At 33.7% G+C, this 18,991-nt stretch overlaps 1 protein-coding gene across 1 annotated transcript in view; it reads right to left on the bottom strand.

Moving 5' to 3' along the window:
* LOC145245917 (uncharacterized) overlaps nt 1–12,828 on the bottom strand; it is a 39,568-nt gene extending 26,740 nt beyond the window's left edge. The window contains exons 1-2 of the mRNA XM_080107659.1: nt 10,977–12,828; nt 1,583–2,224 (exon numbers count right to left, since the gene is read on the bottom strand). Coding sequence (XP_079963785.1) covers nt 1,583–2,201 — 619 coding nt within the window. The 5' untranslated portion in view covers nt 2,202–2,224; nt 10,977–12,828. The remainder of the gene's footprint in view (nt 1–1,582; nt 2,225–10,976) is intronic.
* Between the last annotated feature and the right edge of the window lie 6,163 nt (nt 12,829–18,991).

Here is an 18,991-nt window from a genome sequence, read left to right as displayed (position 1 = left end):
ATTAACTTTGCTTAATTTTTACGTTCCGAATTTCCGGTCGCGTCATGGAGATTTTTTCCACCTTCGCGTCACGGGTTCGAGCTTGTCTGCCTAGCACTACTTTTGTATTTTTTGCTCACCCCCCCCCCAAAAAAAACCCGGGCAACGCCGGAAACCCAGGTTAGTATACAATATAATGATACATTATAGTTCGCTACATTATTTATCTTATAAATAAGTCTGTAAAGAAATTGAAGGAAAGTAGAAGTCAATTTGCCTGCGCAATTCGGTATGTGAAAGCCGGGACTCTTTTTTAAGTATATATATATATATATATATATATATATATATATATATATATATATATATATATATATGGCTGAAGGTTAATCGAAAGACCAATCGGGGTTTGAAATACAACAAACTCCTCTGGCTGAACGTCTATCGGAAAACCAATCGGGGCTTGAAACACAAAAAGCACTTCTGACTGAATGTTGAAGTTGCTATGGTAAGTGATAGCTAATCATAAGAAACCGTTTGTTAGAAGAAATCGTATCAATAAAACGTGAATGTGGCAAAAGTTGCTATGGTAACCAATAGGCAATAAGAAAAAAAACTGTCGCTCCGTTCCTTACACTTTCTGAGAATTTTTGAACACAATAATTTCATTACAACTTTTGTTTTTCTGAACGAAAATTGAAAACATTTTTCAATATATAATGGAGAAGGTGGTCTATGAACTGTAAAAATTGTTTGAAATTTGGTCACAGAATGAGTGAGCGGTGAAGCTTTAAAGCAGTTCTAAATGAGTAAAACTACCACTTAACCATATATTCAAACACTACCGTGTTTGAATGACATATGCAATGACTTGGTTGATATCGACAATAATTATAGCGATTTAATGATAAAAATTGTTAAATTACAAAAAAAGCCTATCTTAAAATATTATGTTCATTAATTTTAAAGTTGTAACAGAGTACGGATGCGCGTATGGATGCAGCGGTATACGACAGCTAATGTATGCAAATGTCATAGCCGTGTGCGAGGTGGCGTTACAGTGAAGAATAAGAAAAGAAGAAGAAGAAGAGGAAGAAGAAGAGGAAGAAATAAAACGATTATAATAAAAGAAAAACGTGGACCGAAAAGGACAGAAATAGACGTGTTACACATGCGGCCCGAGAGCGACGGGAAAAGATACGCCCTTAACATGACTGGACAAAGGCAGAGTACAACGTGTTCGACACGACAGCGTCTTTTTAAGTACATTGGATTACGAGAAGACTTTTCAACAAGAGACAAGGTTTTATTCTTGAAGTACCTGTAAATAAATGTCTTTTGTTTCAACTGAAAAAAAATAGTGAGTAGAATTCTTTTCTTTTGTTTGCTTCTCTGCGACTGTTTGTATACAACGTGTAGGTCCTGAATTTTAACAGGTGTGTAACGTTACATAGTTAAGTAAATTCAATAAAAACTATTACTTTTAAAATTAATATATTTTATATTGAAAGATATGAAATGTAAGTTATTCATTTCAAAAAATACTTAAAACAAAATCTGAAAGTCGCCAGATGGCTTTTGTATAACAGAGTTAAAAACCTACCTCTACATACTTGAGCCAATACTCTCAACATGGCTCGTTTCAATCTCCAGAACCATGTCATAATCACGTAGGTACATTTCGGGTAACTGGCGATGAGGTACATTTCATGCTTATTAACTTTTGGCCTAATACCGACAGCAAAAACGGTGGCTTTGCGGTGTAATCGTTCCGCGTAGTACTTTGTCTTCCATGGGAATCTTGAGCGACCATCTGAACAAACGATAGCATAATTGCGGAGTAATCGTTCCGCGTAGTACTTTGTCTTCCATGGGAATCTTGAGCGACCATCTGAACAAACGATAGCATAATTGCAGAATCTTGGCCTGTCACCTCTTAAAGTAGTGAACGAATATTCCACGAGGTATCTCAACGCTTTGTGGGTAAATGTTGGTCCTCCTTTGTAATGATAGCGGAGAAGATTGCAGACAAACAGAAGATCTAGTTTATCGTCGAATGCGTCCAGATCGTAGTGGACGAAAACGTCCAATGCGAATGTGATAATTCCGATGCGTGCTTTTCCATTTGCAATGTCGATACTCTTGATGAAAAACATTACAGAATCAACCATCTGGTTAAACTTCTTAGGCAAGATACTTCCTGACTCATCAACCGCAAACATAAAGTCACCTCGAATATCGCATTCTGTAAATGAGAGCAAAACAATAGACATTAGTTGAGTTTTTCATTATCCCGTTATTGTATTTCTGCTATGTTTAAAAGAATGCCGACGCACTAAGTAATATGCATATATCTTAATACCGTAGTATCTTTACCCTGCCAGTACATAGCCTCTCCATCATCAAGACTCCTACAGTGCCTCCACGTTGGGCACACACGGTAACTGGGTACCTTGCGGCCCCAGGTTAAACCTGTAGGAGATCTCGGAGTAATAGGGGACTCCAGAGGTAGCAGTATCAGAATTTTTGTAGGAATTTTTGACACCCCTAACACGAAACTGCGAATACAATATAAAAATCTTGTAATTTCTCTGTTAAAAGTGGGTTATTTATTTTCTTTATGGATTATACTTCCAAAATAAACTATTACAGTTGTTTTAAAGGTAATAAAAATATTTTTATTTTTTTTTAAAACAGTAATGAATTTTCCGAACTCAATATTTTTCAATTTTTAAACTCAATATTTTTAAATTTTAAAAATCTATCAAAATTTTTCTATTGATTCTATTTTTACGATATTTTCAGGGTCAATGTGAAATTTTATGTTCTTTCCAATAAACCGAATATAATATTTTAGACAAACGTTTTTTTTAAATTCACGCCCCCCCATTTTCAACTTTCTCTTAAAAAGTAAATAATTAATTTATGTTTAATAGTTTTATATATCACAAATTGAAGAGAAAAGGTCAATAAATAATATATTCAAATTTAAAACAAAAAAAAAAAATCACTTTTTTAGAAATTTACCTGTAAAGTCCGAAGTTTAAAACCTTTTTAAAAAAAAAAAAACACATTGTTTTTTTTTTTTTTTTTTTTTTAAATAAAACCTTGGTCCTTACTCCTTTAATTGAAAAAAAAAATTAGGGCTTGAATTACATTTTTCGAGGAGTTATAAGCTTGGAAAGATGGGGTGGAATTATTCACTATTTTCACGAAATTTCTGACACTGCTACTCCAGAGGTAGTGCGTTATGGCCCACCGATGTGTGAACACGCCCTGGTACACTACCACCCCCTACTCTACTGTCTTGTGGGTACCATTGATTGGGCGAAGACTTGGGAAACCGACCTCAAAATCAAACACCACTGCCTTGTGGGCCGTATCACAACAAGATGGGAACTCTGACTTCAAATCCTACTGCTGCCTTGCAGTTTTCCTTAAAAGGCTATGGAACCTCATCTAGGAAGAAAAGGCGTAGTAGTGGACACGTTAGAGCGACTGTCTACCTCACTGAGATTACTTTCGGCCAGAAACTGCAGTCTTATCTGCTGCCAGTCGTCGCGGGTTCGCTCCACTGGAAATGAGTATAAGCATAAGGGTGTTTATCTGATGCGCAACAGATACTACACCTACACTGCACAAGCAAGTTAAGAGCCAAGGTGGAAAGTCCTGTTCCGAAGGATAAAGCACTGAGGCCCCGACTAGTCATCGTCAAGGCTGACGGACTGCATGAAGATTATGATGAGTATCTTTACCATACGTGTCACGGTTTCTAGAATATAAAGTATACGATCGAGAGATTCTATTTATTAAAAAGGAGGATAGAAAGTGATAATAATAAAAATTGAAAAAAGTGAAAATAACATACTACGAGCATTAAATTATTAGTATATATATATATATATATATATATATATATATATATATATATATATATATATATATATATGCCATTTAATGTCCGTAGGGCTATGACAACAGAATATTCTTATCATTGTTTTGACTGTTGAGTAAATATCCGACACAGTTTTTTTTTTACAGAGGAATCACCACTTATCAAGGCCTGGAGGCCACTCGAGGATGCAGGTTAATGAGTATACAATAGTCAATGTGATTATAGCGTTTTTAACATAGGTAGTGGGACTTTTGTAAGTTTGGCGAGGCGGGGGACCATAGATTGAAGCTCAGACGAGCACCTGCCATGGAAATAACCATAAAGCAGAGGCAGGTTCAGTTAGACACAGTTAATCAACGGAGAACCAGATCACTCTCTATAAAAAGATACCAGCGGATACACACTCAAGAATCAAAACAATGAAAAGAATATGCTGTTGTCCTAGCATCCTCCATTTTTAATAAATAGGATATCATGATCATCAAAAATGCAATGTGAAAATAAATAAAAATGATATCGCTTTTGGGATGTTGATGATGCCTACGTTAAATCTCGAAAGACAAAGGATAACCTCTTACCTGCGCGTGTAATTGTGAGGCTAGGGTTGCACAATCCCAACCACACCTCTCCTAAATCAGAACTCGTTGAGTCCAGTACAACTGTTTATCACACAATACAACGTTCGGTTTTTTTTTTCTGATGGAAATGTTCAAATGTATCGTGTTGAACTCTATTCACTGCGTCACGAGTCCTTGTGCAAGGATTGTGGTGCAGCGGATCAAAGTTCCCGATGATTGTATAACGAATGCCGACAGCTCACTTAGGAACGCTGATCATGAAGTAATAATGGTTGAAATCGCCCTAAACTCTAGTGCCAAAACTGAAGAGCCAGTGCTTAAAACAACGAGACATTATAAAAAGGCTGACTGGGAAGCCATCAGAGATCTTATCAGATATGCCCCATAGGGAAATCCTGCTGAACAATGCACAAACGAGACCACTGAATGGTTCAAAGCTGCAATCGAAGCGCATGTTCCCATGCGGAAATTTAATAGTAAGCCCCACTCTCCCCAATGGTTTACTTCGACTTGCGCAACTGCCATTGCTCAAATGCAGCATGCATACCGCAGATTTAACCGACATAAGTCCAGTTCAGACATACAGAAGTACATAGAAGCTAGAAGTAACGTTAAGAAAGAAATAGCGACATCTAAGAGAGAATTTACGGAAACCACTAAAAAAATTCATCGAAGCACAAAAAACTAGGAACTCGATACGTGAACTAATATTAAAATTTCCATAACATGCATAATAGTAATAAATAATGATAATAAAACTTAACTATGATCAAAAGTACACTAGCATTTAAGCCTGGCGTTGCCCGGGTGTTTGGAGGTGTAGTTTGAGCAAAATAAGTAAAAAAAAAAGGCGGTAATTTTTTAAAACTTTGACTACTACGATATTTTCCCATTGACTACCGTACACTCATAAACCCTTATCCTCGAGTGGCATCCGGGCCTTGTTAAGTGGTAACTCCTTTGTAAAAAAAAACTAGGAAAATAGCTTTTTCTTTGTAGCCTCGAATGTAACCATCCATTTTTAATCCATTCTCCACAAACTGATAGTCATTATCTAAGACTGCAAGCATTATCTTAGGTGTGTGACTGAATACCGAGAATAGAGCATGATGTGGTCACATCAAATATACTAATCTCAATCGCGATTTCATTCTCTGGGTTGTCTATGAAGATAAGAAAAAATAAACGTATACAAATCAGCCTTTGGGGAACACCTATATTTATGTGATGTTCTTTGAATGTACAGTTATCGAGAACGATCTACATTTTTCTTTTACAAAGTAAGAATAGAATTATATTAAATATTTGTCCAGTAATACCGTACAAGTATATTTGGTACTTCTGCAGTTTAAATCCCGTTTTTTTGCGAGTCTCGACGGAAACCACCAAATTAGCAGAACAGAAGATGTCTTAATTATATATAAATATATATTTATCTCTTCTCTTCTCTTCTATATATATATATATATATATATATATATATATATATATATATATAAATAAAATGAACTCATTTTTCCCGTCTGATTTTGACATTAATAGGATTGAAAATCAAGATATTTCATGCAAATATAATATGCACAAACGGCAGAACAATATCTGAGGTGTGTTATAGGCTTATTATTTCTCAAATTCCTCGATAATCTTAGATTTCGATACTTTTTCTGCTGAGAAGTCACGGCCAAAATCGGTTAAGATCAATGGAAGTGGTAAAATATTTTCTCTCTAATAAATTCCTCCTCCCCCTGCCACCACTTAACACCGTTTGGGGATCGTTCACAAGGAACAGTTGAGAAGAGAACACCGGTTTGGCTTCGTAGTTCTTTCATGTGAAGTTATTTAAAATCACTAAACTAAGCTGCAGTGCTCTGTGGCGTAGTGGTTAGCGTGCTGGACAATTCACATTATATTTTCACGTTCGCGCCGACCTACCGTAGTCGTTTTTTTTTTCCTAAACAACTGGAATGGACTTTTCTTGGTGGCCGAACTGTTAACGTTGCAGATGTTTTTTTTTTTTTTTTTCACACTTTATTTTCCTACTTTTACTCATGACTCCAGGTTTGATCCTTCCTACTTACCTACCATAACATTTTTTTAAAACTCCCCCCCCGTCCCGGAAACAAACACTCGGGCAACGCCGGGTACCCCCGCTAGTATATCATAAAATAAATATAGATTATTATTTTTCAAATAGGGGATGTAGGTATAGGTAGATAAGAAGCTAATAGACCAAGACATGTCAGCGTGTATTAAAATGAAAATGTCTAAGTTCAAACAACAGGGGATGTAGGTATAGGTAGATAAGAAGCGAATAGACGAAGGCATGTCAGCATGTATTCAAATGAAAATTTCTAAGTTCAAACAACAAGGCATGAAGGTATAGGTAGATAAAAGCTACATGACGAACAAGTAAACGTGTATTCAAATGAAAATTTCAAAGTCCAAACAAGAGGGGATGTAGATATCCGTAGATTAGAAGCTAATAGACTCAGACAAGTCAACGTGTATTCAAATGAAAATTTCAAAGTCCAAACAAGAGGGGATGTAGCTATAGGCAGATAAGAAGCTAACAGACAAAGACAAGTCAACGTGTATTTAAATGAAAATTTCAAAGTTCAAATAGGAGGGGATGTAGATAGACGAAGACAAGTCAGCGTGTATTCAAATGAAAATGTCTAAGTTCAAACAAGAGAGGATGTAGATATCCGTAGATTAGAAGCTAATAGCCCAAGACAAGTTAAAGTGTATTCAAATGAAAATTTCTAAGTCCAAACAAGAGGGGATGTAGGTATACGTAGATCAGAAGCAAATAGACCAAGCCACCTGAGCGAGCATGCATTCAAATGAAAATTTCAACGGCCAAACAGTAGGGGATGTAGGTATAGGTAGATGAGAATCCTATAGGCCAAGGCAAGTCAACGTGTATTCACTAAAATTTCTAAGTCCAAACAAAAGGGGGCGTAGGTATAGGTAGATGAGAATCCTATAGGCCAGATTATCTCAGATTGTATTCAATCTTCTTCTCTATATAAATAAAATGAACTCATTTTTTCCCCTCCGACTTTGACGTTTATAGGACTGCACCTGTATACATTTGGTGCAGCCGTATCATTCACAAACTGAATCACGACATCTGCCGTATGTTATAGGGTTATTACATATCAAGGATCTCGCTGATCACAGTTTCCTATATTCTGTCTGGTGAGAGTCCACTGTAAAAATCGGTTACATTTAATCGAAGTAGTAAAGTAAACTCTCTCTAACAAATTCCTCCTACCACAGCCACTCACTTACACCGTACCAGAACGTTCACAGGAGACATTTAAAACCGATCACCGGTTAGAATTTATCTAAAAACTGGACTGGACTGGACTTACACTGAAACGAACCACGCTTACTTTGCCATTGGTTAGCATAAAACATAAACACAATTTATAAAGCATTTATTATAATAAAATTAGATTCAAACAGAACACAATCCGTTACCTGGAATTGAATTCACATTTACATTACTTCGATTTCGTTAAAACCCGCGTGGTTAAAGTTTAATGAAAACCTAAATTGACATTTACTTGAAACGCACCAAACTTACTTACACAAACACAACTTCCGTTTCGCTCTTACCTTACGTGCTTTTTTGCTTTCTTTCTTTCTTTCTTACCTTTCGTTGTCTTTTTGCTTTATGGGTGATGGTGGTGGGGGTACTTCGCTATCTTTATCTTTCCTTTCGGTCTTTCCTTCTTTCTTTCTTTTCTCTCCATTTTCTGCTCTTTCCATTGTTAAAACGAAACGAAACAACCGGATATTCCAGGTTTTACTTACACTCTATCACTCTACGACTATTACTTGTGTATCCAACTCTATTTGTGCCAGTAAAAAAAAACTAGCATTTATTGCTTTTGGTAATAATTATTAATTGCTTATTTGTTTTGTTTTTCACCCTTTTTTTAGACTAACCATTCTTTAATCTCACTATAAAATCGATTTTTCCAACTACATTTTAGGTGGGGGGGGGCATTCCAACCTCCGAAGGGGCTTTGTATTACTGTACACATAGATTCGAAAAAGTTGTCAAAAAAACAAAAAAATTACATAACAAATAAATGTTCTCAAAGCCAAGATCAGTTACTTTTCTGCCAAACTGGATATCTTCTTCGTGTTTTTATTCAATGTAACATATTTATTCGGCTCGGAAACCATACAGTGTTTACCGATGTATTCGAAAATTCAGGAAGGCGTCTCACACCGTAAGTATAGAAAAAGGTGTTATAAATAAAAAAATAGACAAAATACTATTAAAAACACGCCGAATATATGTCAACCTATGTCGCATTAACATGTATTGAGCGAGTTTTTAACAGTATTTCATTAGGTTTTTTATTTATAACATCTTTTCCCAATTCAATGTAACATGTTTATTCAGCTCGAAAACCATACAGTGTTTACCGATGTATTGGAACATTCAAGATGACGTCTGATTCTCTCTTTAACACGGTAAGTGTGGGAAAAGATGTTATACATTTTGTATAGTTTTTTATTTATAACACCTTCTTCCATACTTACACTGTTAATGAGGGTGTGAGACGCCATCTGGAAATTTCGAATACATCGGTAAACACTGTATGGTTTTCGAGCTGAATTAATATGTTACATTGAATAAAAACACGAAACATATATCTATCCAGTTTGGCAGAAAAGTAACTTATCTTGGCTTTGATAACATTTATTTTTTATATATTTGTTTTTTTTTTTTTTGTCACAACTTTTTCGAATCTATGTGTACAGTAATACAAACCGTTTTATATAGATAAAGTACAATTGTTGAAAAGTACAATTGTTGAATGTTACTGTTTTGATTATATTCGTTGTGGGGGGGGGGGACAATTAAATAATTAAGAAAGATTAAAATGAAGCGAAATTTAAGTTTCCGTTCCATTTTTACAACAACCGTAAAACAGTGCATACTCAGCAAGTTTTATCGTATTTTATTTATTTTTTTGCATAACTAATGATGGAAGTATTTTTCTGTTTATTTTCTTAACATCTGTTAAATAAAAAAATAATTTGTACATTCTCTTGAAAAAAAGAATCAAACTTTTCTCTACTTTCACATGTGTTCCATTTTAACAAACTGAGCCACAGCAACGCGTGACCGGGTACAGCTAGTTGTAAATATCTAAGTCCAAACAAGAGGGGACGTAGGTATAGGTAGATGACAATCCTATAGGCCAGATCATCTCAGATTGTATTCAATTGAAAATTTCTAAGTCCAAACAAGAGGGGACGTAGGTATAGGTAGATGAGAATCCTATAGACCAAAGCATCTCAGCGTGTATTCAATTGAAAATTTCTAAGTCCTAACAAAAGGGGACGTAGGTATAGGTAGATGAGAATCCTATAGGCCAAGGCAAGTCAACGTGTATTCAATTGTAAATTTCTAAGTCCAAACAAGAGGGGACGAAGGTATAGGTAGATGAGAATCCTATAGGCCAAGGCAAGTCAACGTGTATTCAATTGTAAATTTCTAAGTCCAAACAAGAGGGGACGTAGGTTGGTATAGGTAGGTGACAATACTATAGACCAAGGCAAGTCAACGTGTATTCAAATGAAAATTTCTAAGTCGAAAAGGGGACGTAGGTATAGGTAGATGAGAATCCTATAGACTAAGGCAAATCAACGTGTATTCAATTGAAAATTTCTATGTCCAAACAAGAGGTGACGTAGGTATAGGTAGATGAGAATCCTATAGACCAAGGCAAGTCAACGTGTATCCAATTGAAAATTTCTAAGTCCAAACAAGAGGGGATGTAGGTATAGGTAGATCAGGAGCTACTAGACCAACACATGTCAACGTGTATTCAATTGAACTTTCCAAGTTCAAAACAGTGTAAGTAAGTGTCTGGAAGTGACCGATCGACGCCTACTGCCATGTTGGGTACATGTAGGCGTCGCAAAATGCCTTCTAATTTGTAGGCACATCGGGAATTAGTTTTTGTTCTGTTCTTTCTCTGGACCGTGTAGGTTGGCGTCTGGAAGTGCCCGATCGATGCCTTCTGTTACCTTGGCATATCAACGTGTATTCAAGTTAAAACTTCTAACTTCAAAACGGGAGTTTGGTACCGGTAAATGAGAAGCTTATCAATCTAGATATGTTGGAATTTTTCAGTTCGCATATAGGGGATGGCAAGGCGGGGAGTAGTGATAAAGAATAAGAAAAGAGAGATAGACAGATCTAGATAAATACAGAGGTATAAAGAGAGACAGGCAAGGGAGATAAATTTCATGATTCAACTTATATGCTAATAAGAAATAGTTGGTGTATCAGGAACACAAGCATTGTTTTTACTGGTTAATTTTACATCAGAATACACTTTTAGATTTTATGTAGATTTTTTTTTCTATAGGGAACATGCAAATAGCACACATAACATCTAGACATATGAATATATACATAAAACAATTATAGTTATGAGATATATCTGAACTAATCCAAAAAGACAATAATAATGAATATCATCACTTACCTTGGAAAAATATCCAGGCTGTATGCCTACTCACATTCCATCAAACACCAGAAAATTATGATCCATTGCTTGGTTGATTTTTTTTATTTTTATTTTTTTCATACACATTTGTAATTGTGTCTTGCTTTATCAAGTATTTTTGTAGTTAATCTGTGATGTTGGGAGGTGTTAACATGAATCAATTTTGCTTAACATTTTTTTTATATATATTTTTTCAGTTTACAGAATCATTGCAGTACCAAGTCTGACACTGTAATTGCTTGAAAAGTATTGCATTGGGAAGGATTCTTTCTTTTTTTTTTTGAGGTGTGCGGGAATTTCAGTAGGGGAAGTTTCTACTGATTTCAGATTCCAACACAGGAAAGTTGTATTTTATTGTTTGTGCATTCTTTTATCAATTTCTTACAGATGTTTTTGTGTTATGAAAGTGAAAATGAATGACTTGCAAAGACATTTACATTTTTGCATTCTTTTTTTTTTTTTTTTTTTAATTCTTCACCTTTTTTGTTTTAATGTACCAAGAGTGAACCAAGACGGATGAGTCTTATTCAGCAGAGTGGAAAAAAAAAAAAAAACAGGGTACCTTTGGTTGTCCTTAATGGATCTCTCCAGAGTATAATGTGTCGAAGTTATTGCCCTAATAAAGTGAGAACCATACCCCAAACCTAATGCAGAACTCTAGTTATGTATTGCACAGCTACAAGAGTTAACTTGTCTAGGATAAGTGCCATATAAATTTGCAAAACTCACTATATAGCTCTATTTATTAACTGATATGAACTTAAATTGCTGAACATGTCTCAAAAATTTTCTACAGAGCTCTACTCAGAAATGAGCACTTTCAAAGACAATTTGTCTAACATAATTTTGAAATATGTTTTTTAAAGTTACCATAGAGTTCTCAAATATATTAGGCACTCAAATAGGAAACTTGTTTCAAATACTTGTCATATATATATATTTTAAAAACTTACAGTATATCTATATTTACGTATTGACATTTAGGCTTTCAAAACATACTTCAGAGCTCTTCATGTTTTCTGAATTTTATGCTTTTGTCTACTAATGTATTGCGCACTCTCAAAGTATATTCGTGTAGCTGAATTGCCATACATGTTTTTTCAAAGTCTATATTTAGCTCTACTAATGTATTGAACTGTCAAAATAAATTTATGCAGTTGAAATGCCATATCTGTTTCTCAAATGTTTTATTTAGCTCTACTAATATATTGAGCACTCTGGAAGTATATTTGTCTAAAATAATTGCCAAAATGTTTCCAAATCTTACTACAAAGCTCTACAAATGCATTGAGCACTCTTAAAGTAAAATCGTCTTGCATAATTAAACAAAGCAATTTTTAAATTTACTACACAGCTATATTAAACTATGGAGCACATGCAAGCATCATTGGCATATATATATATTGTTTAAACCTACGAAAGAGCTTTACTCGAAGTAAATTTGTCTAGCATAAATGAGAAAAATTCTTTCAAATCTTTCCACAGAACTCTACCACAGTATTAAGCAGTCTGGTAATTACTTTTCCAGCATACTCGCAATACACAATTTTAAAACTCACTACGGAGATGTACTTATCTATTTTTCAGTCTCAAAGAAAATTTTGGATCGCATAACAGAAATTTGTATTTTTCAAATAACTCCAAAGATGAACTCATACTTTGAGCACTCTTAAAGGACATTTCTCTGCTATAAATGACAAATGTTTTCAAAACTAAATACAAAGCTTCGAAAAAAGAGCTGATATTATTACAAGTTACTTTTATTCAAATATCTATAAACGAGCGTTATATAAGAGTGCTCATTAAGACATAGAGCAGTATTTTTACTTATGAATTACACTTTAAATAGTGCTCAAAACTAGACAGAGCTGATATTATTCAACGTTTATTTTATTACAGGATAAATAAACATTAAGATTTAACCAGAGTTAAAGAAGAGTGCTCAATAAGACAGAGCAATAAACACATTTTATTTAGATTTTACTTAATAAATACACTTTAAATAAGTCCTCAACACTAGACAGAGCTGATATTATAAAACGTTTATTTTATTACAAGAGATACAAATATTAAGATTTAACTAGAGTTATATAAGAGTGCTCAATAAGACATAGAGCAATCCAGACATTTTATTTAGATTTTTACTTAATAATTACACTTTAAATAAGTGCTCAAAACTAGACAGAGCTGATATTATAAAACGTTTATTTTATTACAGGATAAATAAACATTAAGATTTAACCAGAGTTAAAGAAGAGTGCTCAATAAAACATAGAGCAATAAAGACATTTTATTTAGATTTTACTTAATAATTACACTTTAAATAAGTGCTCAAAACTAGACAGAGCTGATATTATAAAACGTTTATTTTATTACAAGAGATATAAATATTAAGATTTAACTAGAGTTATATAAGAGTGCTCAATAAGACATAGAGCAATAAAGACATTATTTAGATTTTTACTTATTAATTACACTTTAAATAGTGCTCAAAACTAGACAGAGCTGATATTATTCAACGTTTATTTTATTACAGGATAAATAAACATTAATATTTAACCAGAGTTATATAAGAGTGCTCAATAAGACATAGAGCAATAAAGAAATTTTATGTAGATTTTTACTTATTATTGACACTTTAAATAAGTGCTCAAAACTAGACAGAGCTGATATTATAAAACGTTTATTTTATTGCAGGATAAATAAACATTAAGATTTAACCAGAGTTAAAGAAGAGTGCTCAATAAGACATAGAGCAATAAAATCATTTGATTTAGATTTTTACTTAATAATTACACTTTAAATAAGTGCTCAACACATGACAGAGCTGATATTATAAAACTTTTATATTATTGAAAGAAAATTATATGCCAATGCTTTATCATACATAGAGCAATATTGACATTTTAGATTTTTCATTGAGAATCCATAACATTTTGAATAAAATTATTTAAATTTATATTACATTATGTCATATTCAAACAAGAATACCAAAAAAAGTGTGGTTATCTAAATTGACGTATGCATTTTTTATACTTATTAACTTGCTCTACTGATGTATTGAGCACTCTACGTATAAGTCCTGTCATTTGAATTTCTCTATACATTTTTTAAATCTTAACAGTTAGCTCTACTAATGCATTGAGCACTCTAGCAGTAAGTCTTGCCATCTAAATTGCCATACATATTCCTAAAAATTTAACAACTATCTCTACTAATTCATTAATCATTGTATATATTTATCTTTCTGTCTCTCATTATCTATCTATCTATCTATCTACCTATCTATCTATAAAAGTGAAAATGTCTGTCTGTGTGTGTGTATATTTCCCTAAGCAATAACTGTCAATTTTAGTGTACAGACTCAAAATTTGATATACAGAGTACTGAGATTTTGGAAAATCTATGCGATTGGTATTTGGACAGAAATTTGGCGATTAAGGGGTCAAAGTTCAACGATTTGACCTTTGAGAACTCTACAAAACTCCTCCGACAATTATGGGTCTAAACACTTGAAATTTTAGATATAGTTTCCTTGGACTTAATATCTCGATTTGAGCTGAAAACAATAAATTTTAAGGGTTCATAATAGGGGTCAAATTTTAAAAAATTAACCGGTTTTTTTTGCTTTTTTTTTTTTGGTTGGGGGAGGAGGGCAGCATACACCGGGAACCCATGCTAGTATAATATATAGATTCAAGGGAGACAATTTGTATATAGATCACATAATTATTAGAAGTTATTTTTTAATGCTTAATTGAACTTTAATGCTAAGTTTTTCCATCAGAAATAAAGAAAATTCTTACCTGTTACTTCCCAGGTGTTATCTCCACTTTTTCTCTTTTCTGCTTCTTGCTGAAACTCATGGCAATTTCATGTTTGTTTGTGTTCTTTGTTACATATATATAATTTTTACTGTGATGATTTTTTTTCTTTTAATTATTTAAAAATTTTTTTTGATTTATATAATAAAGAGACAACATAACTAATGGATTTTTTTTAATGATATATTTAACTTTCTGGCTATGATCAAACACCCATGTACTACTTTTTTTTTGTAGTTGCATAAGTTAACTGATGAGAAGAAATACAAGCAGAACTGCATTCATTTAAATAAAGCTAATAGTTTAGAATTTGATTGTACCTAGATGTGCATGTACACAAAGAAAGAAACACTTACTTGAGGACTTCTGTAACTACAGGAAACATGTGGCAGCTAGGATAGCTGATGCTGCTGGATTCAGTTGTTTTTTCCAATCCACATAATTCTCACAATAGCTGATAGTAGAATTCCATTATGATCAAGAGGAGTACCTGCAATTACAAAGATATACACACAGAAGGAAAGAAAAAGAATACTTACTCTACTTCTATGACAATGATTGCTGCCAAGACTTCGAGATGCTAATGTTGGAAGAAACAGATAGACATACATCATACACAGTTTGATTGTACCCAGATGTGCTTGAACGCAAAGAAAGAAATACTTGATTCAAACTGCACAAGACATGTGGCAGACAGGAACGGTGATGCGGCTAGGTTTCGTTGCTTGTTCCAATCTATAAAAAAGAGGTGATATTTAGAGTGTTGATAATCTACTGCTGTGTGAAAGCTGGAACAATGGAAACAGTTAAATTAAATTTTCAAATCACAAACACTGAAATCGAAATAGAAAGAAGAAAGGGTGATACTATACTCATCTTCCTGTCGGTGCAGACTGTTCGTTCGCCATTAAACTGGAAAGTAAAAAAAAAAAAGAAAAAAAAAAAACAGGTTCTGCCGGGGAATGCTCTCGTCTAGGCAGCGAGGTGATGAACTCCCGAAAGGAGGGGCACTATATAAAAACAAGCTTTGCTGCGAACATCTCCTAAAAAGCGGTTTCTACTCAGAATAACAGGCGGAGCAGAAAACAGAGGTGTTCTCTCTACCCAACAGGATTCGTAAAGATACCACTAGTTTGTGTTCATAAGACGGCGATGATCGCTCACAAAACTGGCATTCCTACTATCATATCGGAGGACCGTCATATATAATTGCACTACCATTTCGTATTTGAGGACGGTCATATATAATTGCACTACCATACCGTTTCCGAGTTCGTAGACAGTAGGAATAATAAAAGCGGCCTTAAAGCGGCTTGTGAGCACACAATCTAGTCGAACTCTAGTCGTCCTTAGTCGAGTCGAGGCAAGCATGCATTACATAGTAACACGAGCAAGTGTCGCCTGCTTAGAGGGTAGCCCCCTTCGGGAGATTCGAAAGCGCACCTCACAGCGGAAGAGCTTCGGAACCAATCGGACCGTACCCAGACTTGCAGCTATTTGTTAACTTGGAAGTGGAGTCAACACCCCGACACTGAGGAAAGAGCTTTTGAAAAGCTCAAAACCAGTTGCATGCAAAGTCGGGGAAACTGGGAGCAGGCTGGGGAGAACAGGGGGCCTTGGAGGGAGGCCCATTTCTCATTCGTTCGGTTTACATCTTTCGGGTATTGTTCTCCTTTCAGCCTGCCCCCATCACGCCTTTTTGCTCGCCACATGCAAGCGTATAAAAAGACGACCAGATGACGGACGCAACAAACTCATGCCGACATTTTCTGGATTTTTTTTTTTTTTGCCAGAGCCCATTTAGCCGTGTAGCTGTTAAACTACAACGTTACACCCCCCTACCACGGTGAGGATAGGGTTGGACTTTAGGAGGGAAAATACACATCCAGAATTTTATCCAAGAAAAGCATGGTCTATAAACTGCACAATTGTCACGGTAATTCTACAGTTTATCGACCGCCCTTAAATAATATTATATATTTTTTTTACTGTTTTACTGTTTATGTGTCACTTTTATCGACTTTTTCTTTTCTTTTTTAATAGCATTTTCTTAAAATGAATATTAAAATAATTTCCCAACTTTTTTCATTTCTATGTGTTTTTAGTTTTGTGTGTTGAATGAAACTTTTTTCATTACAACAATAGTTATCGACCCCAGTTCTTTGGCTGACAAACGACATCTGTCGGCGGTTCTTGAAACTAAATTACACGCATTCGCTTCATGTTACTGACATGCAGAAGTGCCAATGGTGCCATAGGTGTTATTGTAAATTAACACTCTTAGCTAATTCCGTAAAATGAGATTCTACTTTTTTAGGCGAATTTGCATAATATCTCACTTTTATCGCCTTTGTTTTTAATCACTTTTATCGACTTTTTTTTTTTTTTTTTTTTTACTGTTTTACTGTTTATGTGTCACTTTTATCGACTTTTTCTTTTCTTTAAATAGCATTTTCTTTTTAAATGACGACGTTTTTACTGATTATGAATATTAAAAAAAAATAATTACTAAACATTTATTAATAAAACAAAATGGGTGCTAGTGCACTTATGATCCGCGCTATATTTTAAATCGTATTTCTAAGCTTAATTAAAGTTTAATGTTTTTTTATTCAATTGTAAGGTTAAAGTAGAGAATAGGTACAAAACACCTTCTCCTCCCCATGTTAAGAATGGCTTTTTAAATAATAACGTTATTTCAGCACGGATCAATAAGTGCACTAGTACAAGATAAAAAAAAAAAGTGAGACATAAACAGTAAAAAAAGTCGATAAAAGTGATTAAAAGTGAGATATTATTAATAAATGTGTAGTAATGTCTTTTATTTCCATATTCATAAACAGTAAAACAAAGTCGATAAAAATTTACGATCGTTTAGTTGTAGGCACCGCCAAAAATGGCCGAAAAATCAAGTTGTTGTTGTTTTTTAAAAACGAAATTACATTTATTAAAATCCATTATTTCTGAGTAACTTTTTTTTTTCCAGAAAGATAAAACCCTGAATTTTATCATATAGAAAACAGAATAATGTAAAACTTTTTCTACTATTTTTAATTTAATTTTAAATGTTAAATTTTCCCAAAAAGTTAACAATTGACATTTTTTGTCTTGCACAAAAAACGTACTTAAATATTAAAAAAAAAGGGGTTTTGAAATAATTAATTAATTTATTTATTGTCTAACTAAGATTTAGGATGATTTTCTAAGAGAATATGCAAAAATATTATAATATAAGTACCTGAATTTCAAATAATTCCACTTATTCATATAGGTAACCAGATATTTCGCGTTGACGTAGAGTTCAGATCGACTCTGTTTACGTTTTCGTTTGATAAAAAGCAAACTATGGAAGACCAAACAGGCAAAAAAAAACAAACTTATTTTTCAGTGACGAAAATTTCAATGTATTATTAAGCTGAGGCTGGCCAGTACCAGATGGGTAATCATTTGTATGCGTTTGGTTTTTAATGTGTATGTGTGTGGGGGCCAGGCTCCCCAAATGGGGGGGGGGCAATTTAAAGCAGAATAAAAAAAAATTATTTCAGCGCGTTTGGTCCACCGTAGTCGAAAGGCGGCAAACGTTTTCAAACGGGATCGAAAAAAATGATGCTATTTTTAACACAAAGGGCACAATATTTATCGAATTTTTTTTTTTGGTATCGATTATTCAAAGCATGCCCTGTTTAATAATGGTCATGCATTATTCGGCTCGCTAAAAAAAAATTGTTAATTTATTTATCAAAAATTTTAAAATAGCTTTTTTCGTATAAATATTAAATTTTTTTTTTTTTTTGTTTTGCTTAACTTAAATTAATTATTTTACTTAACATATTCACCGAATTTCACACTTCAAAACTCAAAAGCGGGATAATTAAACACAATCGAAGTTCTGATATTCAGACGTCAAAATAAGGTATGCAAACAATTTTTTTTTTTTATCTATAATTCTGTCCCTTACAACAACACAATATGTTGGTTTCAGTTTCAGATGATTATTTTAAGCATATTTGTTCCCACTTCAAAACAAGGGGGGGGGTTGTAAGCAAAAAAATATATATATATAAATATCGTTTATGAAAAATAAGTACACTGTTATAAAGTTCATTCTTCTCCTAATAATCGCTGAAAATTTCGTATTGATCGGATAATTACCTGATTTTTGGTAGATTT

This window comes from Euprymna scolopes, chromosome 23 (genome assembly GCF_053919585.1).
Source record: "Euprymna scolopes isolate OS-2025 chromosome 23, ASM5391958v1, whole genome shotgun sequence".
Taxonomy (NCBI): Eukaryota; Metazoa; Mollusca; class Cephalopoda; order Sepiida; family Sepiolidae; genus Euprymna; species Euprymna scolopes.
The sequence above is the reverse complement of the archived record's forward strand: the minus strand, read 5'-3'. Positions and strand labels throughout refer to the sequence as shown.